Source organism: Siniperca chuatsi, linkage group LG3 (genome assembly GCF_020085105.1).
Source record: "Siniperca chuatsi isolate FFG_IHB_CAS linkage group LG3, ASM2008510v1, whole genome shotgun sequence".
In the NCBI taxonomy this organism is placed as follows: Eukaryota; Metazoa; Chordata; class Actinopteri; order Centrarchiformes; family Sinipercidae; genus Siniperca; species Siniperca chuatsi.
This window is the reverse complement of record NC_058044.1, coordinates 13,751,164-13,776,374: the sequence shown is the minus strand read 5'-3', so window position 1 is coordinate 13,776,374 and position 25,211 is coordinate 13,751,164. Positions and strand designations below refer to the sequence as shown.

Below are 25,211 nucleotides of genomic sequence, written 5' to 3'. Positions count from 1 at the left end.
CTGCTTTTGGTTTTCTCTTCCGAAGATGAACATTTTATGAGGAAATCAAGTGTGACTGACCCAACCATGTGTTTGGTTTTTGTAACTTCCTGGCTGTGGTTCGGGTGACTGTTTCAAAACTACAGCTGTAGTCTGCTCTCAAGCTGCAGGCTGCTGCCAACTGATGTTCTGTTATGTGTCAAATGAACCAGCTGCTCTCCCTCCCCTCTCACCCTCTTTTTTTTTTCCCAATGTCTTGTGTGCGCTTGGGTGTGGGGTGACTGACAAGCTGGCTTTGCCATTGGCTTGTCGTCCTCCCAGGCCAAGTATGGAGAGTAGAGGTGGTGGTGGTGGTGGTGGTGGTGGTGGGGGTGGGTGGCGGGTTGTAGGATTACTTTTTGCCTTCAACTACTCTCAGCCAAGCAGGACACCAATGACACGTCCCTGCTGTTGGCCATCTGACAGACAGACGCACTCACAGAGTAGAGCTGCAACTAAACCGTATTTTAATTATCGCCTAATCTATTAATTACTCTTTTGATTAATTATTTAGTCTGTAAAATGAAAAAAAAAAAAAAAAATCAGGACAAATACCAAAAAAAAACTGAGAGAGGGGTTTCCAGAGACCAAGTCATGTGTTAAAATTGCAAATGTTGTAGTGCTGAAACGATTGGTCGATTAATCAATCGACATAAAAAATAATGTGCAAATACTTTTGGTAATCGATTAATCGTTTCAGTGAGCAATCATTCTCAGGTTCCAGCTTCTCAAATGGCAGGATTTGCTGCTTCTCTTTGTCATTTATAACAATAAACTGAATACCTTTTGGGTTTTGGACTTTTGATCAGACAAAACAAGATTTTAAGATTAATGGTATATATTAATCTAAAAAATATCTGCAGATTATCGATAATGAAAATAATTTTATTTAATAAATAGCTTTCAAATTTTGTTTGTTAGCAAACCGAAACACAAGCAAATCCTAATATTTCTAAAACTGTAAGTAACCAATTTGTAATTTGATAAATCACTTAGATGATTAATTTAAAAAAAAAATCATTGATTATATTTCTGTTGATTTTAGTAGGGATGGGTGATTTAACGATAAATTCTTTCGTCAGAGATTACAGTTAATACCACGGTGTCTATCCCCTTAATATCTCTGGGTGTATTAGGCCAAATCAATGAGCAGGACTGCTGTATGGCAAAAGTGGATTTTTGCATCAATGTGATGAAATACCTTGATTTGTTTTATTTTAATTTGCTGAATTAACCAAAAACTGACATTAATATCTAGTTACTGTATCCATAAAATCCAGATAATATTCAGAAAACTGTCTATATCGCTATATATGTTTTGATATCATGACATAAAAGTACATATACCATGAAAGGATTTACAATAGGATTTTATCCATACCACCCACCACTACATTTCAGCATTGTAATACACGTTTCTGTTACACTCCAGAAAAAACATCCATGTGTGTTTTGTTTGTTACAGTCGCAGCTGACTACACTTAGTTCGCTCTCAGACTTGCTACTTTTTACACTGTCTTTGTTGTAGCGGACAACTTAAGCAGGAAATGTATAATATGTGCCAAATATAAATTTTCCATATATTACCCACAGTTTTCATTTGTCTCAGTTGAAAATGCAGGAAAATAAGGTGTAGATTGTCTGAACTGTGGTAAATAAACTGGAAATTATGACTTATTATCCATCTTAGACTCCAAGGAATCTGCACTCAGGTTTGTGTGTGTGTGTCAGTTTAGTCAGTGTTAGTGCTCACATACTCTGGGATATCAGGACAAAAATAGGGGAATTTGTCAACAAATCTATTATGTAGAATACACAGACCTTGTAATTGATGCGTAATTCTTTGTTCGACTGGTTTCACCAGTTTGGACGCTCGGCAACACAAGAACTGCACACACTGTGTCCAGATAATGTATGATAAGATATTGGTCATTCTGTCTTGAATAAACATTACTGAAAAATGCTTGAATGGCTCAGGTCAGGGCTTAGTTCATACTGAATCAGTCTCAATGAATTTGTGGCCACCGTTACTTTTAAACTAGTTTTACTCGCAGACAAGTGCACACCTGATAGCCATTTGTAATTCACATTCTTTTTTTTCACAAGGACAAAAAGATTATGACAGTAGATGTGTCTTCTATGGGTTACTTGAATTGCTATCCAGTGAGTGGCTGGCAGTGCCTCATGCGTCTGTGTTGCTGTTTGAAAGGGGCGTGTTTCTGCTATTCATAGTTGTGAGAACCCCAGAGGTCTATTAGAGGTCAGTGAGTCCTTCTAATAGCAACTGCTGCAGCAAAGGGCCTTTCAGATAACTATACTTCTCTGCCTCTGGACACAGTCTCTACCTTTCCTCATATACACACTGCGGGACTGTGAGTATAGTGATTTATTATATTTTAATTTGTCAATAACCAGTGCTGAACTTTTTGAAAATCCATTTAGCTGCATTTAAGTTTGTCCTGGTGCTGACATAGAAGTGGTCTGATCATTGCTTGTCTTTTTCAAAGTGGTTAATAGTTCCGCCTGTACGACTTAGTGGAGCATTTGCAAGGTTTAATGTGGAGTTTTCTTTTGTTTTGTTTTTTAAACCAATAGAATTGAATAGCTTTAATGAACATTGCCAGTACTCTTTGTTTTGATATTTGAATAAAAAAATAAAGGAGATTATCACTGATCTCTTTTGATCTTTCAGCACGTTCAACAATTTACTGCACTTAAGTTGCCATTAAGAGTCAATTAAAGAAAAGTAGCTTGTTTGGCAGCTTTTCTACAATACTTTGTCCCAGTTGGCACTTGTCCCATTTGTCATGGGCTCTGTGTTAATAATAGAAGTAGGTGAGAAGTCAATTGTTACCTCTGTGGTGGTTGTGCACTTGTCCGTTTACCTACAGGATTGTTACCGACTAATCTAGAGGTCAAATGAGTTGAACATTATGCACATAAAGCCACCCGGTCTGTGATTTGAAAAGAAAGAAAAATAAAACATTTTGAAAGAGTGAGTTATTAATTAATGTATTTCTATATTCAGATGTAATAATTGAAAAGTAATCGCTGGTTAGATAGATTAGCTGGTGAGTTAAAATGGGTCTTTCTTGCCACAGGCTCATCTAATTTGCTTTTTACATTAACATGTAATTAGACGGCACAGATGGTTCTGGCTATCATTTGACTAGTGTATTCAAATTTTAGTGGAACCGCCATATATCTAGGACTTTGAAGGTTTCAGCCCAGTGAGTTTATTTCTAAAACATCCAGACCAGTAAGCCTCACTTCCCTTCAGACATAAGTAGTGTTCAGTGCAGAGTGAGTGTACAGTCTCTGTAGTTGTGTCCTTATAGCTCCGTGGAGGCTTGTGATCTGAAAATGTGTGTGGAGTCATAGTTCCTTCCTGTGTCTTTGTTTCCAAGTGCACAGCTGTTGAATAGGATAGCACATCTTCCTTTTGTATTTATGGAAGTGCAGAACAAAAACTATGGCAAACATACAAATCCTTGTTGTTCAGCAGCGTATTTCTTAACCGTTTGAGTTTATGTTACAGGTTTGTCTTTGAAAACAATCTCCATCTTTTAATTGTATGGACTTTAAACATAAAGACAGCTCAAAGAAAGCTTATTCAAGATCTTGTAAAACAGAGGACGCAGTCAATAAAAAGGTTCTTTTCTCATTCAAGGAAATTTCTTGTTCTTTTAAACAACGCATTACTGCTAGTATTTACTTGAATGATTCACTTTAATGATCATCTTTATATACAGTATATCGCTCATCTAATGGCCGAGAGCTTATAGACTACTTTGAAAGGAGGGCATAAAACAAGAATAGCTGAACATGGAATGAGAAGAAAACATGAGATACCTCTAAAAAAATAAATGAATGATGTGTATCAAAAAAACTAATTAGAGTGTTTTAATTTCTGACCTATTTATGTTGACGGGCATAGTGTTCAGATCTTTAAAACTAAGGCTTCTGCGGTTAGAAGGGCCTAATGAAACTTAATTGTTATTATGTAAAAAGATTTGAGATATCAAACACTTGATATATCTGAAAACTGGAAGGCAGGTGTTAAAATTGCCTGAGCCAAATAATCAAATACGGAAACGCTGAAGTGGTGGATCATCACTGAATCAAAAGGCTCTGTATATATCACACCGTATAATTCACTGTGGATTTATCCTTGAAGCTTTATTTTGGTTTTATACTGTATGCATCTCTGTTCTTATTATGTCATTGTTCCAGAAGTATTCATACCAGTGCTGTATTGCGTTAAACTTTGCTTAAGTCTAAGATAAGAAATAATACTACAAAACGATGTGACTTGTGATCACCTTTTGACATGTGGCCATCCGATTCTGGCCAGGGACCTTTGTTGAATGTTGGGGCTGCGACTAACGATTATTTTGGTAATCGATTAATCGGCAGGTAGTTTTCTCGATTAATTAATTACTTGTTTGGTTTATACAACATCAGAAAACTGTTATAAATGCCCATCACAATTTCCAGAGGAAATCCAACCATCAGTCCAAAACTTACAAATATTCAATTTACTATAATGTTAAGACAAGGAAAGACAAAAATAATAATAATTAAAAATAATCTTTAATGGATAGTTTGCAGTTGTGAGCATGTTGACAGACAAATTGGCTGCAACTCTGAATGGGATCACTATTCTTCAGTTTAAACGGGGCTCTCATGTTGCTGTGCAAAGGTCTAAAATTGATTGATTCATAAAAAGATGAAATACCACATCCTGCTGTATCACTACATCCTTAAGGAACTCTATTTTATCTTCAAATGAAACTGATATTTTCCAAACATATCTCTGAGTTTAATTGGATCAAAAGACACACATGCAGAAAAAGTGCAGAATTAAGACTAAATGTTTCCAAATGTAATGTTCCTGTCTCCCTGTTTCCCTGCGGGGTCAGTGCAGAACAGTCATGCAGGCTCAGGAAGTCCTGAGACAGCTGCGGATTCCCGAGCTGGATGATCTTCGGCAGTACCTTCGCGGCTTGCCCACCAATGCACTCATGGGCATGGGCGCCTTCGCTGCCATCACCACCTACTGGTTTGCCACCCGGCCGAAAGCCCTCCCACCACCCTGTGACCTTGACCTGCAGTCAGTGGAAATACCAGTAAGTGATCTCTTTTCCTTTCTTAACTACGGTAATATCAAATGTCCTAAATGAATTCATGCAATGGGGATCCTACAACACAGAAATAAATGATTTATCTGTCCATCCACTGTCTTGTAATGCCATGTGTTAGAGGAATAACTGAAGCTTGATGCAACTACTGGAATGCAAAAGAAAGCTAGACAGCAGATCTCATTCAGCAGGAATGTTAATGGGATCCTCTCCAGCTGAAGTTGGTGAAGTTCTGTAACATCCTTACTCCTTGTGACATTTGAAGTGCTAAAAAGTTCATCTCAGACTAGTTAAAGTCAGCTGTGCTGGTAAAGTGGGCTTTATTGATATTTGTTTTTTATCATTCCAGTTCCACTTTCTAATAAGGCACCCTTTCTAATGGTTTATTAGTTCTTATTGTATAAGAACAACTTTTTTGGGTTGTGAAAAAGTTTATCCTTCTCCAACAGGACACTTGCTTTTTCTTTTCAGCTACCTGTTTAATTCACGGACCGTTGACCACTGATCATCTTATTTACAACTGCACACCTGATGGATTAAAAACCCTTAATTAATGACTTATTAACATTAACTGCAAACATATTAGAAAGTGTATGAATGTATATCTGTATTGTTACCAACTAGCAAGGATAAAGCAGAGCCAAAGGGATTTTTCATTACCAGGCAACCCAATGGTCATTCTTATAAATGACTGATAACTGATCTATAATGCATTAGTAAACAATGTATTGACCATTAATTAAGCCATTAGTTGCAACTTATAAACTTTTCATAAAGGGTGCCCTATTAGAAAGTGGTACCTTATTCCCAACATATTGGTTCTTTCAAATGCTTCAGGAGACAAGAACCACTCAACAAAAGGCCTGACTTGGTAACAAGTTTAGCAACAATTTAAGATCCAGCTGTGCAGAGTTGTTAGTCCAGGGTAGTCATGGTGTATAGTTGTAACCGTGGTAATGACATATGCAAATATCTCTCATTTAATTTCAATTTGAAACATCACGATCGAGTCAGTAGACATAAAACTTTGACGTGTACTCCACAAAGGCTGAAATTGCAAGAGTACATTGCTTGCAACAGAGGAAGGAGAAAATAAAGAACCTTGATTTTTGCCCTACCTTAACTGGGAACTAGTTGAGTCATATAAAGATAATCAAAATTCCTAACTCTGCTGAGCATACATGGCTTGCACCAACTAGTGCTTCCTTTGTCCCACTTATTTCCCCCATTGCACATATCAGCTCAAACTACAACTGCTGCATCGTGTATTATACAGGATCCATGTTTGTGTGGTTATCAGAATATCACAGAGGAACACGTTCAAAATAAATCTGTTTTCTCAATCTTCTCACTTGTGCTCACGATTAGAGAAATATTGTAATGTGTCATGTTGTATAGGTGTGGGAGGTTTGTTCAGTGCTGCTCATAACTGTTATTTTTTTCGCGTAGGATGGAGAACGTGCAAGAAGGTCAGTACTGAACGACAGCAACGAGCAAATGACATACTACTACAGCGATGCACGCACAATATATGAGGTGTTCCTACGAGGGCTGAGAGTATCAAGTGAGTGTAAATCTTGTATCGGTTAAATATGAGACTCTGTGAAGACTTAAGATTACAATTCTTCCAGTGAATGTATAGAAAAGTGAGCTTTAATTCCTTCTCAGATAATGGACCTTGTGTAGGATCGAGGAAACCAAACCAGCCGTATGAGTGGCAGTCTTATAGAGAGGTGAGACGTGGACCACAGACATGGAAATCTAACATTCCGCTTGTCCACAATACACAACTAGCCGAGTCACAATACATTTAAAAAACAGACTTTTGTTTTTGTTTTGCACAGGTGGCAGACAGAGCGGAGCACATCGGTTCTGCTCTTCTTCACAAAGGACACTCCCACACAGGAAACAAGTTCATTGGCATCTTTTCTCAGAACAGGCCAGAGGTACAACAAATGGCATCAAATGAATTCAGTCTGATAATCAGGTGCCGCTCCACTATACAGCCTTTAATACAGAATTACAGCAATTAGGTGCATTTCTATCCACCTGTTTTTATGCACATATTCAATTTGCGCATAGAAACAGCTGGATGTAAAATGTATTGCAAAAATATTGCAAAAAGTTGTTACGCTTGGCTGAGGTGGAAAACTTGCCGTATCGATAAAGGCAAAATGCAACAAAGTGCAATGGAAACAGAGTTAGCAAATAAATCATGACGTACATGAAGCATGTGACTTAAACATCCACTGAAGCTTCTGCTCCACTGAGGAGACTTTGTGTGGAGCAATGAGGAGACTGTAACGCTCCTCTACATTAATACATGAAACAAACAGAAATATCACATTTTCCATATTATTTTCCACCGTTAGAGGTTTGACTGGCGCTTTTGTCAATACATCATCTTGTTGTGCCCTCTTTTTCTGCGATTGATTAATGCCATCTGACAGGAGAATTAGTACCACCAGGTACCTGGAGGGACACGCACATTCATTAGCATTTTTTTTGCATTTACCTTTTCTTAAAATTTGCTCTACATTTGGATGGAAACCTGGCTATTGCATCTTGTCCTTCTTCTCCTACTTTCACCATAGATTGAAACAACTCCTTTTTAAATATTATTTTGTAAACATTTCCAGTAAATCCAATAATAAATAAGTTTACAGTGAATGTGCTAGCAAACTATAATAATGTAAACATAGTGCACTTTCACCAGTGAAAGATCAACATTAAGTTTCCATAGGAAGTGCAACACAGTCTAGTAAATCAAGTAAACATACACAGTCCACAAGAGTACAAGTAAAAAAAAAAAAAAAAAGTTAAAATACATACGTTAGCCCAACAGTAACGTTAAGTTAAATTGATGGTTGACTCAGAATATTATGTTAGCAAAACATTAGCCTCAGACAGCTCGATTAGCAGTCAACTGATCGCAGAAAAACTAAAGAAACAAATCACAGATTCCATCCATCCATCCATCCATTTTCTACCGCTTGGTCCCCGTTAGGGGGTCGCGGGTGACTGGAGCCTATCCCAGTGACTTTGGGCCTTAGGCAGGGTACACCCTGGACAGTGAATCACAGATTAACAATCACAAAACAGCTGCAATTAAAAGAGAACCTACAGATAACGACCCAATAATGGCTCTATGTTTAGTAGATAAAATATATTGACTTGGTCACAGTTGTGATAAAATGGTGGATGTAAACTGCTGTGGGATTGTGCCAGTAGTGGTTGCTACTAGCAACAACAGCATGTTCAACTGAGACCAACTGCCGGTGGCAGGACAGTAACAGTGAAAGGAGCGAGTGATAGGGACGATCGTTCTTCCAGCTGTAGGCCTATATACATAAAATATTTTTGTCTACTATTACAATTGATAATAAATCTTAACTCAAGCTCCACGCACTAGCTTTTTCCTGAGTTTTTATCAGAATTGAGCAAACTCCATCTGCTGAGGAAGACCATGAGATGTGGTTTAAACCTCAAGAAAAAGTTAGTAAGTGGACCTTGAGTGTTTTTTGTCAAACTGTAATAGAGGCATTCCCAGCACTTTGAAAAAAATAATGTCAAAGTCTAAAAATGTTTTTACCAATCAAGGTGGTATTAATTCCTGCTATAGCCATATTATCAGAATTTTTATTAGAAGTAAAATAATAATGATCAGTATAAAAGTGTAAAAAGCAGACTGTTTTATGACTAAACTCAACTCACAGAGCCCTTTGATTTTGGTGGGTGTTATGTAGTCACTGACTACATATTCATTTCTTTCACATAGTATAATGTTGATCTGTTTTCCGTGGGTTTTTTTTTTTGTCTCTCAGTGGACCATTTCAGAGCTGGCCTGTTACACGTACTCCATGGTGGCAGTCCCATTGTATGACACTCTCGGCACAGAGGCCATCGGCTACGTTATAGACAAAGGTACGCAATTGGGCACCATCAAACACTAACCACACACCACCTGCAGGCAGAGCTATCACAGTGCTCTATGTAAAGGATTCAGATAAGAACTAAGTGGTTAATTTGGTGCTGTCTGTTTTTCAGCTGCCATCTCAACTGTGATCTGTGATGTACCCGAAAAGGCTGGGATGATTCTGGACTGTGTCAGTGGAAAAGGACGAACAGTGAAGACGATTGTGCTCATAGAGGCGTTTGACAGCGACCTGGTGACCCGTGGACAGGAGTATGGCATTGAGATTCTGAGTTTGAAGGAGTTTGAGGTGAGAATAACAACCTAATCTTTTGTCGATGTCAGGTGTTCAAAAAGGTTTCTCAATCCTACTACATTTAATCTATTCTATACAATATTACAACACGTATCTACTGGGCATATTTTCAACCATCAGCAAATGTTCATGAAAATTTGCTTGTTTGAATCACACTGTTAATCAGTCATGTTCTGGTTAGAACTAAATGGAAATTAGGCCCAGAGGTGCTGTAAATTTAAAGCAGGATTATCAACACTTCCTGCAGACATGCTATTTCACTGTACGTTTTGCATTTTTTTCCCAGGCCTTGGGTGAAGCCAACCACCAGAAACCAATGGTGAGTAGGAACAGCACACCTCATGTGTGCTATTGATCACATGTCAAAAAGCTCTTAATTCTTACTAGATTACTACAATTTAGATAATCCACTTGTAATCAGCAGGACTGTGTGAGAGGAAAATTAGGTTTTGCACTGCACTAAGATGTAGCATCTTGCACATTTAGCAATTGCGGCTTCATATGCATTAGTGTAGATCTGTGATCTGATTACAGCCCCCTCAACCGGAAGACCTTGCACTTATCTGCTTTACATCTGGAACCACAGGTAATTACAGATCTTGTTACAACTTTAACCTTTTGGAAATCTTTGTTTTTTTACCTCATGTATAATCATGATCATCATTTTCCTTTCAGGAGACCCAAAAGGTGCAATGCTTACTCATGGAAATGTAATCTCCAACACTGCAGCTTTCATTAAAATAACAGAGGTAAAAAACAAACAGCTTGGAAGATTAAAGTATTGAATCTTAAGATAAATGATATTGTCTAATAATGTATGTTTGATTCTGGTCCCCTTGTTTTTAAGGTGGATGCTTCTTCTTTGATTTACTCACTAAAATCTCTCTAAACAGTGTCCTCTGACTGTCCAGTTGCTAAAATCCATACGAGAGTGATGATAAAAATGTTCATACACTCATTATTCACCTTTTAATTATTACTGTGCAGCATGTGCTCACAGCAATAAGCTTTACAAGCATCAGCAAGTGATTCGCAGATTTGCCCTGGACTTTGCCTTTCAGGTAACAAATAAGCTCCCCTATCGTCTTGTTGGAGGTTGTTGGAGGCATTTAGTTTGTGTCTGCAAAACATTTTTATCCTCGGCAAAAACCCACCTCTGCATGGTGTTATCTAACTAAATCTAACTAAAAAATCTGACAAAAAAAAGTTAATTTGTTTTTGTTTACAGTTAATATTCTCCTAAAAAGAAACTAAAGTGTGATTTTGAGTAGGATTAGTGCATTAATAATGCAGCAATTTACATAGCACATTTATATTTATGTTATACTGCCATTATTACAGAAAGCACAAGAAACAATGTGATCACAATTTTTATGTTAAATGTATAAAAATGCAGGAAATAGCATCCCCCCTCTTTTTTACACCTCTGACTGAATAGTGCCACCCCAACTTCTGAAACCAAACCTACGCCCTTGTATTCATGCGATTTGGATCAAATAAAATGTAAGCATCGCGCAGTTCATTAACTTCTAAAATCCCTGACTCAAATTGACCCTCTTTGACCCCTTTATATTTTCCTGTCCTTCTTGCCTCTGTTCTTCTGTCTTCCTCCTGTTTCCGTTTTTCCCTCCTCCTCTTCCTCCCCTGTGTATGTTGTCATCCAGAGCACACTGAAGCCCAACAATAAAGATGTGCTCATCTCCTTCCTCCCTTTGGCCCACATGTTTGAGAGGGTGGTGGAGGTACAGTACCTCATGTTTGATCTGCATACATGCATGTGTTTTGTTTTGTGTCCTCCACAGGTACACTGCATGCTGGACCATCATGACATTCATGTATCCTATCTCCCCCTAGCTCACATGTTTGAGAGGGTTGTACAGGTATGTGTTGGACTTGTTTACATTTAGATGTATTGTATAATGCTGTTATAAGCTGAGTTTAAAGAGCCATAGGACTACTGTCAGAATTATTGTGAATTATTAAAATTATAGTTTTGAGTCTGTGGTCCTTTTTTAAATTTAATCTTGTAAGGAGTTTTCATGTTGTTTTTGAAAGCAACTTTATTATAAGTAGGTTTTGTTTGTAAATTATAAAAAAAATCATGTCAGAGGTTTGGGAATATTGATAGCACCAGTGCTCTGCTAATGCTTTTAATGACAATATTTAGGCTTAGTGGCATGTTTTCATGATTTCCTTCGAACTTAACCTTTTCAGCCTTAGGGCTGGGTATCGAATACTTTTTGAGTACCGACCGAAGTGTGTCCGTAGCACCGCACTGAGTATCTAAAACTACTAAAAGTTGGTATTAAATGATTGGCCAGATTCATAATATCGTTTACTTCTTTGAGCAGATATTTCCATATTTATGTCATGACTTTGTTCATTTTTGACAGTAATTTATATCAGCGTGGTCTTGTACAGCTGCTTTTTGTTAAGAAAAAATTAAATACTGATGCTTTTGAGAAGCTTGGCTTTTTCTTAATTTTTAAAAACGCTTTTATAGAAAAGAACAACTCAGAGGCATCAAAAATAGTATTGTTGTGGTCTCAGCACAGGTACCAAAAAATTTCAACGCATACCCAACCCTCTGCAGCTTTTAAAGAAAGCGAGAAACTGTGTGGTGTTATGAAGTGAAACCAAAATGCCATTCATGTGTTGGTCAACTTCATGTCCTTCTTAGCAGTTTTGATGAATTTGTGATTCATAAATGTCCAAGGTGACTTTTAAATAGCAGCTTCTGAATCTGGGAAATACAGCAGTGTGTTTAAATAACAAACACTGGACAGTAGTGAAATTTGAATAGTCAAACACTGCCCCATTGTGGATAAAATATCACACTGACTTCAACAAGTAGGAACAAGCAGCTCTCTTTTCTCCAGAGTGTCATCCTCATCCATGGGGCTCGAATCGGCTATTTCCAAGGGGACATTCGACTTTTGATGGATGATTTGAAAACGCTGCAGCCAACAATCTTCCCTGTGGTCCCACGTCTTCTCAACCGCATGTTTGATAAGGTCAGACAAAGTATACAAGTTCATGTAGTTTATCTAATGTTACAGTCTACAAAAGTCATAGTTAAGAGAAAAGCCAGCTGATTCACTATGTTCTTGTTGCTTTTTTTCAGGAACTTTCTTCTGACTATAATTTATTTTGAACTTTATTTTTTTTTACTCAATTTACTTATTCTTCTGACCACAGGTTCAATTTCTCTGGCCTGCTGCCTTGTTTAATGTTTAATATAAAATGTGGTGATTCTCTGTGGTAGACTAGTGCTGGAGGCTCTTAAATAAAAGGTTGCCTCAATTCTCCACAGGTATTTAGTCAAGCCAACACACCACTAAAGAGATGGCTGCTCGATTTGGCTTTCAGTAGGAAGGAAGCAGAGCTTAAAAGTGGTGTTGTCCGAACGGACAGCATGTGGGACAAATTCATCTTCAAAAAAGTACAGGTAAACATGGCATGCTCCGTAAAAGCCTCTTATGTTTTTGTTCAACTCTCAAGTCTTGGCTCTTTGTTAGCAGGTACAATAGACAGAATGATAAATACCTATTTTTATACAGTGGTGTGAAAGTGTTTGACCCTTCCTGATTTCTTATTTTTTTGTATCTTTGTCACACTTATGTTTCAGATGATCAAACAAATTTAAATATTAGTCAAAGATAACAAGTAAATACAAAATGCAGTTTTTATATGAAGGTTGTTATAATTAAGGGAAAACAAAATCCAAAACTACATGGTCCTGTGTGAAAAAGTGATTGCCCCCTAAACCTAATAACTGGTTGGGCCACCTATAGCAGCAACAACTGCAATCAAGCAGTTGCGATATCTTGCAATGAGTCTTTTACAGCGCTGTGGAGGAATTTTGGCCCACTCATCTTTGCAGAATTGTTGTAATTCAGCTACACTGGAGGGTTTTCAAGCATGAACTGCCTTTTTAAAGGTCATGCCACAGCATCTCAATAGGATTCAGGTCAGGACTTTGACTAGGCCACTCCAAAGTCTTCATTTTGTTCTTCGTCAGCCATTCAGAGGTGGACTTGCTAGTGTGTTTTGGATCATTGTCCTGCTGCAGAACCCGAGTTTGCTTCAGCTTGAGGTCACGATTAGATGGCCGGACATTCTCCTTCAGGAGTTTTTGTTCCATTTATCATAGCAAGTCTTCCAGGTCCTGAAGCAGCAAAACAGCCCCAGACCATCACACTACCACCACCATATTTTACTGTTGGTATGATGTTCTTTCACTTTGTCAGGCAGGTCCTATTTCAATCAAGTAGATTTCTTGATTGAGAACAGGTGTGGCAGTAATCAGGCCAGGGTGTGGCTAGAGAAATTGAACTCAGGTGTGATAAACCAGTTATGTTTTAACAGGTGGGGCAATCACTTTTTCACACAGGGCCAATATTCGATTCTTTCTTCTTCTGTTTTTTAAAGATCAGATAACCAATCACATTTTAATAATTTAATCTCCAGTGGGTTTTAACATGTATAATGAACCATGTTTCCGTTTAACCTTTCGAGTCCTCCCATTTGTTTTACACCTTGCAGGCGAGCCTGGGCGGTCGTGTCAGACTCATGATTACAGGAGCAGCACCGGTGTCTCCAACCATCCTGACATTCCTACGAGCTGCACTGGGCTGTCAGGTGAGCCACATGCCCACCTCATTGTTTGGCAATTTTTATCAATAACTGTGATGGTTTTGTTTTCATGAATGTCACTAAAAACACGCCCTGCACTCTACAGTTTTATGAGGGCTACGGGCAGACTGAATGTACAGCTGGGTGCACCATGTCACTTCCCGGGGACTGGACAGCAGGTAATAGATAGAATGTCCACTAATTGGTGCTCTTGTCTATTCTCATGTATTACGGCCTATGTGTAAAACTTACACAATTATTTTTTTTCAACCATGAAACTGAGCTATGACAGTTTTGCGTCTCCAGGTCACGTCGGGCCTCCTCTGCCCTGCAATGCTATCAAACTGGTGGATGTGGTAGAAATGAACTACCTGGCAGCCAATGGAGAGGGAGAGGTGAGGAGTGCTGCTTCAGTAACTATCAAATACAGACAGTGTGTGGGAAAATGTATTTATTTACTTTGTATTCAGGTATTTTGTAGAAATACTTAACACATACTTAAAGGATAATGTCAGTATTCAGTGAAGCTTATGCTATAACAGCTTCATGTCTGCATTTTCTATCTCTGAAGAGTAGCTGCATGTTAGGCAGAATTAATGAAAAGAACCAAAAGAAATTGGGAAAAAACTGTACGATAAATCCCTTATTACAGTGTAGTGAGAGTTGGAAAACACACTTGACTGCAGAGGAAAATAAAGAATGCAAATGAAATCATGATAAACACAAGTAACACATGAAAGAGTTAATTTTTGAGTAAGTTAGTGAATAAGAGTCTACAGCCATGCTAGCGGCTGTACTTAGCACAGCAGTGTTTTGAGCTAAATGCTAACGTTGACATGCTGACATGCTCACAATGACAATGCTAAAATACTGATGTCCAGCAGGTATAATGTTTACCATGTTCAACATCTTAGTTTTGCATGTAAGCATGCTCACTTTTGCTAACTGGCACTAAACACAAAGTAGAGCTGAGGCTAATGGGAATATCTTTAGGTTTGCGGGTATTTGGTCATAATCAAAAGTATTGGACAAATATACATTTTTAAACTGATGGTGGCGCCACATGAAAAGTCAGGGGATCACCAAAGTGATTACAATTTATCCTGAGGGGGACAATGAATGTCTGTACCAGAGTTCAATCACTCCGACAGCTGTTAAGACATTTAACTAAAAACCACAAATGTCAACCTCATGGTGGCGCTAGAGGAAAAGTCAGGGAGTCCTTAGGATATATCATCGAGGACAATGAATGTCTGTACTGAATTTAATGCCAATCCATCTAGTAGATGTTGAGATATTTCACAGGATAAGTGAAAACTGTGACCTACTGGTGGCGCTGGAGGAAAAGTTAGAGGATAACCAAAGTCAGTAGGATTCATTCCCTGAGGACCCCGCATGTCTGTAGAAAATGTCATGGAAATCCATCCAATAGTTGTTGAGATATTTCAGTCTGGAGTAAAGTGGTGGAGTTACCGACCGTCTGACATTGCCATCCCTAAAGCCATGCCACTAGCATGGATAAAAATGTGATACATTGCATGTGAGAAGGTCTGTATGCCAGAAAGTTACAATTTCTGGAAATGTGATTTTTGTTGTTATCTCTCCCTCTAGGTGTGTGTCAAAGGACCAAATGTATTCCAGGGATACCTGAAAGATCCTGAAAAAACAGCAGAGGCAATCGACAAGGATGGATGGCTGCACACAGGAGACATTGGGAAATGGCTTCCTGTACGCAGAACAGGCTGAAGAGCACTATTGATCTTTGATTATTGTTGTGGGTAGATGTATTAAGTCTAGTGCCACAACATCAGTTGCAACCTTAATTTCAAGTTGTGTTTCTCTCCTGGTTTGTTGCAGAATGGCACTCTGAAAATCACTGACAGAAAGAAGCACATTTTCAAGCTCGCACAAGGAGAATACATCGCCCCAGAGAAAATAGAAACCGTCTATAATCTCAGTGATCCAGTGGCCCAGATATTTGTTCATGGCGAAAGCTTACAGGTAAGTAATTAATGTAATTAAACTGGTGTAGCGCTAAATATCAGATATTCTTTTCATAATGCACAGCACAGTTTCTAGCTTGGTACGATTTGTGTGGCACTGATGTTCTTGTTATCTGTGTTGTATTTTTTAGGCATGCCTGGTGGGGATAGTGGTACCTGATCCAGACTTTTTACCTATTTGGATCAAGAAAAAAGGGATTGAAGGATCCTACTCTGAATTGTGCAATAACACGGTGAGATTTATTATGATCGGCAGCCCAAACACACAGCCCTTCGTGCTATGCATGGTAACATTTTTCTGACTGTTTTTAGAATGTGAAGAATGCCATTCTGGAGGACATCCTGAGGTTGGGCAAAGAAGCAGGACTCAAGTCTTTTGAGCAGGTGATTGTTGCCATGTTTGACCTGTTTATCCTTAAAGTTCTGCATTTTTCATTCTGAAAAACGTATTTGATTAAATTAAATTATTGATAACTGAATAAATCGCCGGCTACTTTGATGAACGATTTGTTGTTTAAAAATATCACCTTGGGCTTTAGAAAATTGTGATACGCATTTTTCACTTTTTTTTGGACACGTTATAAACCAAATGACTAATCAAGAAAATAATTAGCAGATTAAACTATTGTTAGTTGCAGCCCGACTTCAAATATTTCTTTTCATTCTTTGATATTCATTCTTCTTTTTTTCCTCTGCAGGTGAGAGATATTACATTACATCCTGAGATGTTTTCTGTCCAGAATGGCCTACTGACACCCACCCTGAAGGCCAAGAGGGCTGAGCTTCGGAGCCGCTTCAGAGAGCAAATTGATGAACTCTATGCCAGAATTAAGATGTAAACTGGGATCGAGGAGTAGTGTAGGGAATGTGACAATCATTTAGAGCACACAGCCAGAACCAAATAGTTTATTGAGGGAGATTTGCCTCAATTTATCTACCAGTGACAATCTTCGCAATCTTGGGAATTGCTTTCAAACAAACTGGATAATGAAAATCAGTTGGGCGTATGTATTGTCCCCACTTCATCTACTAATTGTACCACTAAATTTACCCTACTTTCACTAGTTACATTAATTACTTCAGAAAATCCAGGAACATGTTATCGTGTTACTGGTATAATTGATTCAACAGTAAGGGTTAAAAAAAATAAAGGGGAAATGTGACTTGCTTATGCCTTAACTGCTATTAAGTCTGACTAAGTCATAGTCAGAAAGGTCCAGCCCCTGAAAACATTTCCGCTAGTTTTTTTATTCTTGGGAACCACAGAAAAAACATCCTATAAACATGCTTTCACAACAGTGACAAATATTTATATACCAGACAAATTTATTTTTTTAACATTATTTTTTTGAGCATTTTTGCCTTTTATTGGATAGCTGCAGCGAAAGACAGGAAAGGCGGGAGAAAGAGAGAAAGGATGACATGTAACAAAGGGCCCCAGGTTGAAATCCAACCGCTGTGGTAAGGACTTTGCCTTGATGGTAAGTGCTCTACCAGGTACTACTACTGGGGCGCTCACCATATACCAGACTATTTAATGACTTGGTTATCTATTTAAGTGATATTTAATGTAACCATTACACCTGTAAATAGTGTATCTGATAAAAAGTCTATTTGTATGCAGAGTATCGTGCCTGATGCTCTGTAGTTATAATTTCCTGCATTCCCATGTTTCTCAATGCGGTATGCTAAAGGACTGATAAACCGGTTTTAGTGCACAATTTAATTGATAGCCTATTGGGAATCTTGTTGCTTGACAGACTGTTTGTGCCTTTTTGGTTGTTTTTGTTTTCTTTTAACACTGCATGGAAAATACTGAATGTTATTATACTGTCCGTGCATTTTCTCCTTTTCAGATTTTCAAATTTCAGTGCCACAGTTTGCAGGATAAAGCTATGTACTGTCATTTGTATAATACACAAGTCTTTAGAGTATATATTTGGATCACTGGTATCATGGTTCATTTAAATATGCCGGTTTTTCAAAAGTAATTCCATGTCCTTATCAGCATTTCACATTAACTTTTCACTGATGGTCCATGAAACCATGAGTCTTGTGTGAAACGGAGCAGCATTTCAGCTGTTTGACAAAAAGTTTTGTTGTGAACTCCGATTTTTTGATTAAATTATGGTCATTACACAACTCTAATCATGTCGAGGCCTCCTTGACAGTGCAAGCCATATTGTTGTTTTTAAGACTCATATGATATGAAAAGGGCAAATGTGCAGTTTTGTGCTGGAGTTGTACAGTATATTTATTTGTCAACTGTACCAAATAAATACTTTCTTCCAAAACTGAGGTATTTAGTTTTTGTCTTTTATAATAATGGGAAACCAATTTTATTGGATCCCTAAAAGGGCATCTGTGATTTCTAAATGTTTTGGTAGCAAGAAACCTAGTTTTGTTTTGTTGTAATTTAGTCAAAGTCCATTAATAAATTTATACAGGCAACACTTTGAGTCTCCATATTTATCAATTTTAAGCAGCTATGAGGACATTTTTAAGTGTTTATTAATATACAGTATTTGTCAACAATTACAGCTTCTTCTTTGAAAACAACAACAGTGTTTCACTATATTATCATTCATTATCTGTTTAAATATCAGTCTCCACATATGGGTGCCCACAGGAGAAGTTACAGTTGTTGACAAATACATTAATAAACACTTACATCTGCATCTTTGATGCTGTACAGCCAGTGCAAAATAACATAAATCTCACCCTCTACTGGGAATCAAAATCTGCCATACATTTGAGCAGAAGCTGATCAGAGATATCCCCGCTGTTTTGTTCAAAGTCGTCCAGGCTCTCTAAATAGTCCTGGTCATCTTGTCCGTCTCCCCACACATCAGCAGATTCCTCCTCTGCACACACACTCTGTGGGGCCTGGTTTGGTGCCTGGCTGGGTTCAATGTTGCCAGCATCATCCATTAAGTAAGCCTGGTCTTCCTCATCCTGTGTAGTGAACAGAAGACATTACCATACGCTGCTGCATGTTGTGAAGAACACCATGTATTTGAGCTTTAAAAGAAGATGTTAGTTAAAGTAAAGCAAGCAAACCAGTGTCATGATGTAGCTGACACAGATCTCCCGTGGCAGTGGGTAACCTGTAACATTAGAAATGTTTATCTCAGAGAGGTTGTAATACTACCATTGTGCACTTTATTTCCCCTCAGACAGCTCATGTGTCCTTGAGTTGTTTTAAATATAAAAAGTCAGTATGGCAGCTCAGGGTCATAACATACTTGAGGACCTGAAGTTCTTGCATTCGGGATCGTGACACTTCTGGTACCACACTTCCTCTTTGAGATCCACAACAATCCTGCAGAGGAGGAGGATGAGACCAAATCAGAAAGGTGGAGCACACTTAAAGACTGTTTACAAAATATGAAACATACGTACATGATGTTGTTGCTTTTATGAAACCTTTCCACATTTTCACACCAGCGGCATTTTGCGATGTCGTAAACAAGCAGTTGTTCAGCAGCAAAGTAGTTCCATCGTCTGATGCCTGTTGAAGTAAACATAACAGAAAGACAGTCCTGATATTACTGATATACACTGTTACAGTCAGTCTTTGTATAGTACACTGACAATGGATGGTTTGAACACACACACACACACAAACTTAATAACTCACCAAATGTTCATAGCAACATACTGTATGCTATCACAAGGTACTGTGCAATATAGAACAAAAGTTTATTGCAGGTCTGTTGCATTAGACTGCATTAGTTTTAGCTAGGTGTACCTAATAAACTCGCAACTGTGTGTGTATTATGTGCTGATTTGCACATAAGCAAATTTTTGAGGAAGAAAATCTGTGATGTGTATATGATAATCAGACAAGTAGGAGCATCCATTGTTCATTTTAGTCAACTACAACAATAACACTGGCTCTGAAATTTATGTCATTTAAAAGGTGGGGTATGCGATTCTGGAGAAATCCAATACCATGACAAATACCATGATATAGACCAAACAACGACACAGCAAGTAATGTAACTAACGTTAGCTAGGCTGTGGGTTAGCAAACTGTCCCTACAGTTGCTGCTGCGAAGCCAGAGAGGACAAGACGTTTCACAGAGCCAGCAAACCAGCTCCAGACAGCGATACGCACAACTCTCCTGCTACTATAGCAAACATCACAACAACAGCAGCAGAGTTTTTTTCAGCGCACACACAGAACGGACAGTTAGCGGACCGTGAGGAGATATTCGCTGAATTTGACTAAAGACGTGTATTGGTTTAGAATTGCATTCCCCACCTTTAATTTTAAAGAAAACACAAGTTCAACCTGTATCACGATTGTGACTAGATGTCGTCACAGACAGGCAAAATCTGAGATGATATCTAGTCTCACATCCTGATATCAGTATTGTATGGATATATTTACCAGCTCTACAAACACACTATATACAGTATTTTTAGCAGTTGTATGTTTCTGCAAAGAATTGTTTGTCGTCTATTAATCAATTAGTTGATAAAAATTATATTTAATAATTGATCATTTAAGTTGTTTTGTCCACCAAAAATGCCGAACAATAATGAAAATGATGATAAGTTGCAGCCGTAGGTCCCAAACTGCACATGCAAATGTTTTGAAAGTGACATATCTTTTGCAAAAGTATATCCTGTATCAGCCCAAACACTTACTTCCATGTATGCCATCCTTTTTAACCACAGTTAATACAAAGTTGTCCACTTCTTGATGAGGGGATGACAGGCAGCCAGTAAGCGAGTCTGCCAGTGATGAATGGGGAAGAAAGTTACATAAATTTAAACTATTTGTGTTGAAAAATATCAAGGTAAAATATTGCTATGCTGATTATATAATGCACAATTTATGTATGCACAATATAGTGAGAAGCCTCTGTTGTTAGTTCAGTGTTACCTGGATTTGTGGCCGATACCTGGTGGCCAAGAGGCCTCGAGGTTTTGGATTCCTTTGTTTCTGGGATGTCCCACGTAAGAATTCTTTGACCTGTGAAACTAATGATATACAGAAATAAGCTCTAATGTTGTGGCTTGATGACAGCAATATTTTCAGCACATTGAGTTAAAAGGGGTTCAATGTACCTCACATTACAGATTAAGGAAGCCAAGAACACACTTTCCTCCTCAGAAATTCCCTTCTCAGGTTTGGCAATAAACTTGTTGTGTTCTGCCACCGTGAATGCAGTGTTCTTTCCCACTTTTGATGACTTGTAAAGGCGGAAATTTCTGTTCTTCGTGTAAACACCTGTTTTTGTAAATTATAACCATAATTATATATCCATAGGTACATACTGGCAAGGTTTACAAACAAATTATACACACAAGAGATACTAAATATATCAAGAGAAGCATTTAACACAAGTAAGTCCATATGTCTGATATAAGGGTAAAAAAAGGCCAAACAAAAGCTTGTGTTCTCTTACCAAGATCAACAAAAAGACAGTCTTGGCCATCCTTGTTTTTCACCTGGAGGAACCTGAGGTCGCTCTCTTCCTGCTTGCGCCTCTTGGTCTGTGGACTCTCAGCCATCTCACCGGGCTTTGCTGGCTTACCCTCAGAAACCGCATGTGTTCTGCTGTCAGTGCATTATTGAGAAAAATTACACAAAGTGATGATAGCAGAGAAATTAAAATATTTATTTTCACAGGTCTGAAAAACAAACCATGTTTCATGGTTTTCTGCCACTGAATTCATCCCAACATTCAGGTAACTTCCACTTTTGGGTGTGCTCAGGACTGGTTGAAGAATTGCATGAATAAACCTACCTAGAAAAAAACAAACAAAAATAAAATAGACAGAATATATAAACTGAAGTTACATATGAATATAAAAATCTGTTTTTGTTCCCTCCATGCAACACAGAACATACCCACATGTATGTTGTCTTTGAAAGCTGCATTTTGGAGATTGAAAATGAGATGTCGACTGAACTTCTCTTCTGTGCTGGAGTCAAGATTGAGGACATTGTTTGCGGAGCATTCAATCCCATAAACTTCCATTAGCTTGTCACAAACATACTGTCAACACACAAAACACAGACAGGTAAATGTACTGTATATCCTACATCATTGAGGTAAGAAAGTAACAAGACAAACTACACATATTCTATCCAGATGTTTCTCCCATATGTGACAGATTCCAGTCTCCAGAAGCAACTTTAAGCCATCACTTTTTCACAGTTTATCATTTTTGACATTGTCTTTAAAGTAATAATGTCTAATACAACTAATCATCCTTGTCTGATCTGAATCAACAGTGAACCTTATTTCCCCTCAGAAACGCTTTTATTCCCCCATTTAAGCAAAAATATATATACTCACATATTGGATGAAAACTACAGTCCCAACCATTAAAATGTGGCTGGAAGACTTAATTAATACCATAAATTTAGAGAAGATTCAATATGACTCTCTCAATCTGATAGAATCTGTCAACCCGTAATAGCAGCAGTACCTTGCAGCTTGAAATTAGAAGAATATGAGTGAAGAAAAATACAGAACGGGAGGGATTTTTTTCCCCTTGTGTTTATTTTTTTGTTATTACTGCCCCTATATTTTTACTTACTGATTAAATGTCAAGTGGATACTTTTATAAGACATAATTTGGCTTTATAAATGTTAAAACTGAACAATCATTGTTATCTGTATGTGAAGCAAGCTGCTTGATAAAAATACGTTTGAACAGAATGTAGGACGATACATTGTCAATGAAGATGTAAAAAGTACCCTACCTGGATGAGTGAAGACACCATAGTTTTCCCATCAGCTCCTTTGTTTGATGGCTTGTGGAACTCCAAGTCAAAGTAAAGCTTACAAACAGCGCCCTCTGGTATCACCTCATAGCAGTGCATCAAGGACTGTGTGTAAGTCCTGAAAAAACAATCAAGGGACAAATCACCATCAATGCACAACATCACATATTTTCCAGACACAAAGAAGATGCTGTCATTTTGTAATTTACCTGTAGTAATGCCACAGCTCACTGTAACTGGTAACCAGGTAGATCCTTTGACCCAGGGGTGTCTTTTCTTTCTCAAGTGCAAAAACATGTACAGCCTAGGTAATGCAAGGCACAACTGTCAGCATGTTTTTCTTTACACACAGGATGTAAAATCTAAGGTACAGACTGATGAGATAGTCCAGCGTCAAGCGCCAAGTCTTGTGTTACCTCTTTGCAGCTCTGAGCGAAGCTGATCGCCATAATTTGACGAGGGAAGAGCTTCCAGGTGGAGGAAGGCTGGTATGGCCACAGCCGAGGTTTGTAGCGTGAGGCAAGAGGATTCACCTGGAACGACTGAGCAAGCTGCTCAACATTCTTCAGTCGGTCTTCCCACTTCCTCATCCTCAAGCCCTTATGAACCACTTATATGCAACCCTTTATTGTACCCCCAGGGCAACTTGTTCTTCATTTGTCCACCTCCAAATCAAGGTCAGAGGTCAGCTACAGTGCAGCACCCTGCAGCTGGTAGAAATTCACTGACTTGCCCAAGGACACTTCAGCAGAGTGGATGCTTGAACTTTGGTCCTCCTGTTATCCTACAACTGGAGAAAACCTGCATTATACAAAGAGGTGCTTCTGTTATTTAGCCTACCTTCATTGATATAAACGGGGTGGACAAAACAATAGAAACACCTGTTAGTAACACACTACAATTCAACAGCACCAAAAACTACATCCTACAAAATGACCATGCAGTTGAGTCAACACCTCTCTGAAACTGTTTTAACACAAACTGAACATTATAACCTTCATGAAGGTAGGATTTATTGCAGGACTGTTGTATTAGACTGTGTTAGATTTAACTAGTTGTACCTAATAAACTGGCAACTGAGTGTATGTTTACTATTTAAAATATTATGTAAAACATTATTATAAAGCATAATAGATTCTTATAGATATATTCTTAAGTATATAAAATATACTGACTCCACCTCGACCCACTACAACATTAAAATGCAGTTTACATCAGTAGTAATAATACAATAATATAAGGAAAGATTCTGAAAGGAGCCAAACTGAATAATGAGTACTTTTACTTTTGATACTAAAGTACATTTTGTTGCTAAAAGTTCTGTACTTTTACCTAAGTACAGTTTTGAATGCAGGACTTTTACCTGTAGTGGAGTATATTTGTATTGCAGTACTGCTATTTTTACTCAGTGCTGGAAGAAGTAGGCTTTTCAAGTCTTTTACTTATTTAAAAGTATTAATACCACAATGTAAAAATACATAATACAGCATTCATAAATATAACTATGTAAAATATATATCAAAATTAAAAGCAAACATTATAAAGGTCCCTGTCAGTTATATTATTATATATTATATACCATGATGCATTAACATGTTTTGTATTTTCATTGTAGGTTTTTTTTTAATCTGCAGAGTAACTAAGTTAGTAACTATAAAATAAAATGAAAGTAGAGTAAAAGTACAATATTTCCCACTGCAATGCAGTGAAGCAGAAACAGAAGCATAAAATTAAACTATTAGTTAACTAAGTAAAGTGCAAGTACTGTACCTTAAAAATGTACTTGAGTAATGAGCTTAGTTACTTTCCATTACATTGGCTTTTCAAGTAAATGATATGAATACTTCTTCCACCACTGTGGACTGTAACTAACTTACGGATGTGTAGCCTAATGAACAGAGCTTCACCTGAGTGTCATGGCTAATGGGGTACAGATAACTCAACCGTAACGTTGACATCGCTAGCTTAACTTTAACGTTAGCTTATTCAGCGTCTGTAGGAGTAAGTTGGCCATAACTCACCATTAGCTAAGGTTCAGTGGTGAAACAGTCCAGTAAGTTATGTTACCGTTGTGTTACCGTTGTGTTCACGTCAATAGTCCACTCAGTCATTTCTCACTCAGCGAATACTGGTTCTAACAGAAATATACGTTATGTATACACAAACTTTAGTCAGCCTCTTGTTTTCGTTTTGGCGCGTCTATAACCGGAAACAGCGCTGTTTCCGGTCACAAAACGGAGTTATACAAAGCAGACAACAATACTGGTTTGGACCATTTGGACTGTGCCTGTTTGTATCCCAACCTGTACTGTTCATTAGATATAACACAGTGTAGCCTAATGATAAAAGAAAGTGGAGACTCTTAAAGTAAAGTTACAGGCACCGTGTCAGCACCAAAGACATTTGGTGCTGACACACACATTTTTCAAAATAAAAG

The 25,211-nt window shown here is 37.9% G+C and overlaps 2 protein-coding genes across 9 annotated transcripts in view; one reads left to right on the top strand and one right to left on the bottom strand.

Annotated features, from left to right (window-relative positions):
- Positions 1–18,324, top strand: part of acsl1a (acyl-CoA synthetase long chain family member 1a) — a 24,698-nt gene extending 6,374 nt beyond the window's left edge. Inside the window, exons 1-21 of one of the 5 annotated variants that reach the window (XM_044189142.1) lie at positions 2,241–2,390; positions 4,941–5,147; positions 6,609–6,723; positions 6,828–6,892; positions 7,004–7,105; positions 8,984–9,083; positions 9,207–9,382; positions 9,675–9,707; positions 9,923–9,974; positions 10,064–10,137; positions 11,191–11,268; positions 12,268–12,402; positions 12,702–12,836; positions 13,934–14,029; positions 14,130–14,202; positions 14,330–14,418; positions 15,635–15,751; positions 15,881–16,024; positions 16,158–16,259; positions 16,339–16,410; positions 16,725–18,324. In XM_044189142.1, coding sequence (XP_044045077.1) covers positions 4,953–5,147; positions 6,609–6,723; positions 6,828–6,892; positions 7,004–7,105; positions 8,984–9,083; positions 9,207–9,382; positions 9,675–9,707; positions 9,923–9,974; positions 10,064–10,137; positions 11,191–11,268; positions 12,268–12,402; positions 12,702–12,836; positions 13,934–14,029; positions 14,130–14,202; positions 14,330–14,418; positions 15,635–15,751; positions 15,881–16,024; positions 16,158–16,259; positions 16,339–16,410; positions 16,725–16,865 — 2,094 coding nt within the window. In that variant the 5' untranslated portion in view covers positions 2,241–2,390; positions 4,941–4,952 and the 3' untranslated portion in view covers positions 16,866–18,324. Of the gene's footprint in view, positions 1–2,240; positions 2,391–4,940; positions 5,148–6,608; positions 6,724–6,827; positions 6,893–7,003; positions 7,106–8,983; positions 9,084–9,206; positions 9,383–9,674; positions 9,708–9,922; positions 9,975–10,063; positions 10,138–11,052; positions 11,131–11,190; positions 11,269–12,267; positions 12,403–12,701; positions 12,837–13,933; positions 14,030–14,129; positions 14,203–14,329; positions 14,419–15,634; positions 15,752–15,880; positions 16,025–16,157; positions 16,260–16,338; positions 16,411–16,724 lie in introns of those variants that run through there. The other 4 variants (XM_044189144.1, XM_044189145.1, XM_044189143.1 and 1 more) reach the window with 4 other exon arrangements.
- primpol (primase and polymerase (DNA-directed)) lies at positions 17,257–25,211 on the bottom strand. Of its 4 annotated transcripts, none has more exons than XM_044189149.1 (14): positions 24,796–25,211; positions 23,191–23,575; positions 22,984–23,078; positions 22,754–22,892; positions 21,893–22,040; positions 21,686–21,788; positions 21,447–21,598; positions 21,106–21,268; positions 20,921–21,018; positions 20,683–20,769; positions 19,429–19,537; positions 19,272–19,348; positions 19,087–19,133; positions 17,257–18,981 (listed from the first exon to the last, which is right to left on the bottom strand). In XM_044189149.1, the coding sequence occupies exons 2-14, from the start codon at positions 23,362–23,364 to the stop codon at positions 18,751–18,753; spliced, it is 1,623 nt and encodes a 540-aa protein (XP_044045084.1). In that variant the 5' UTR covers positions 23,365–23,575; positions 24,796–25,211; the 3' UTR covers positions 17,257–18,750. The 4 variants fall into 4 exon arrangements, with proteins under 4 accessions (XP_044045084.1, XP_044045085.1, XP_044045086.1 ...); XM_044189150.1 differs by having other exon boundaries at positions 23,191–23,564; XM_044189151.1 differs by having other exon boundaries at positions 24,842–25,211.

Excerpts from the sequence above, each read along its gene's own strand:
- primpol (XM_044189149.1), bottom strand. The coding sequence starts at position 23,364 with ATGAGGAAGTGGGAAGACCGACTGAAGAATGTTGAGCAGCTTGCTCAG. Across the intron at positions 20,770-20,920 it reads GGTATCGGCCACAAATCCAG|ACTCGCTTACTGGCTGCCTG; the intron begins GTAACACTGAAC and ends CATCACTGGCAG. Across the intron at positions 19,538-20,682 it reads AAAGGATGGCATACATGGAA|GCATCAGACGATGGAACTAC; the intron begins GTAAGTGTTTGG and ends TTACTTCAACAG.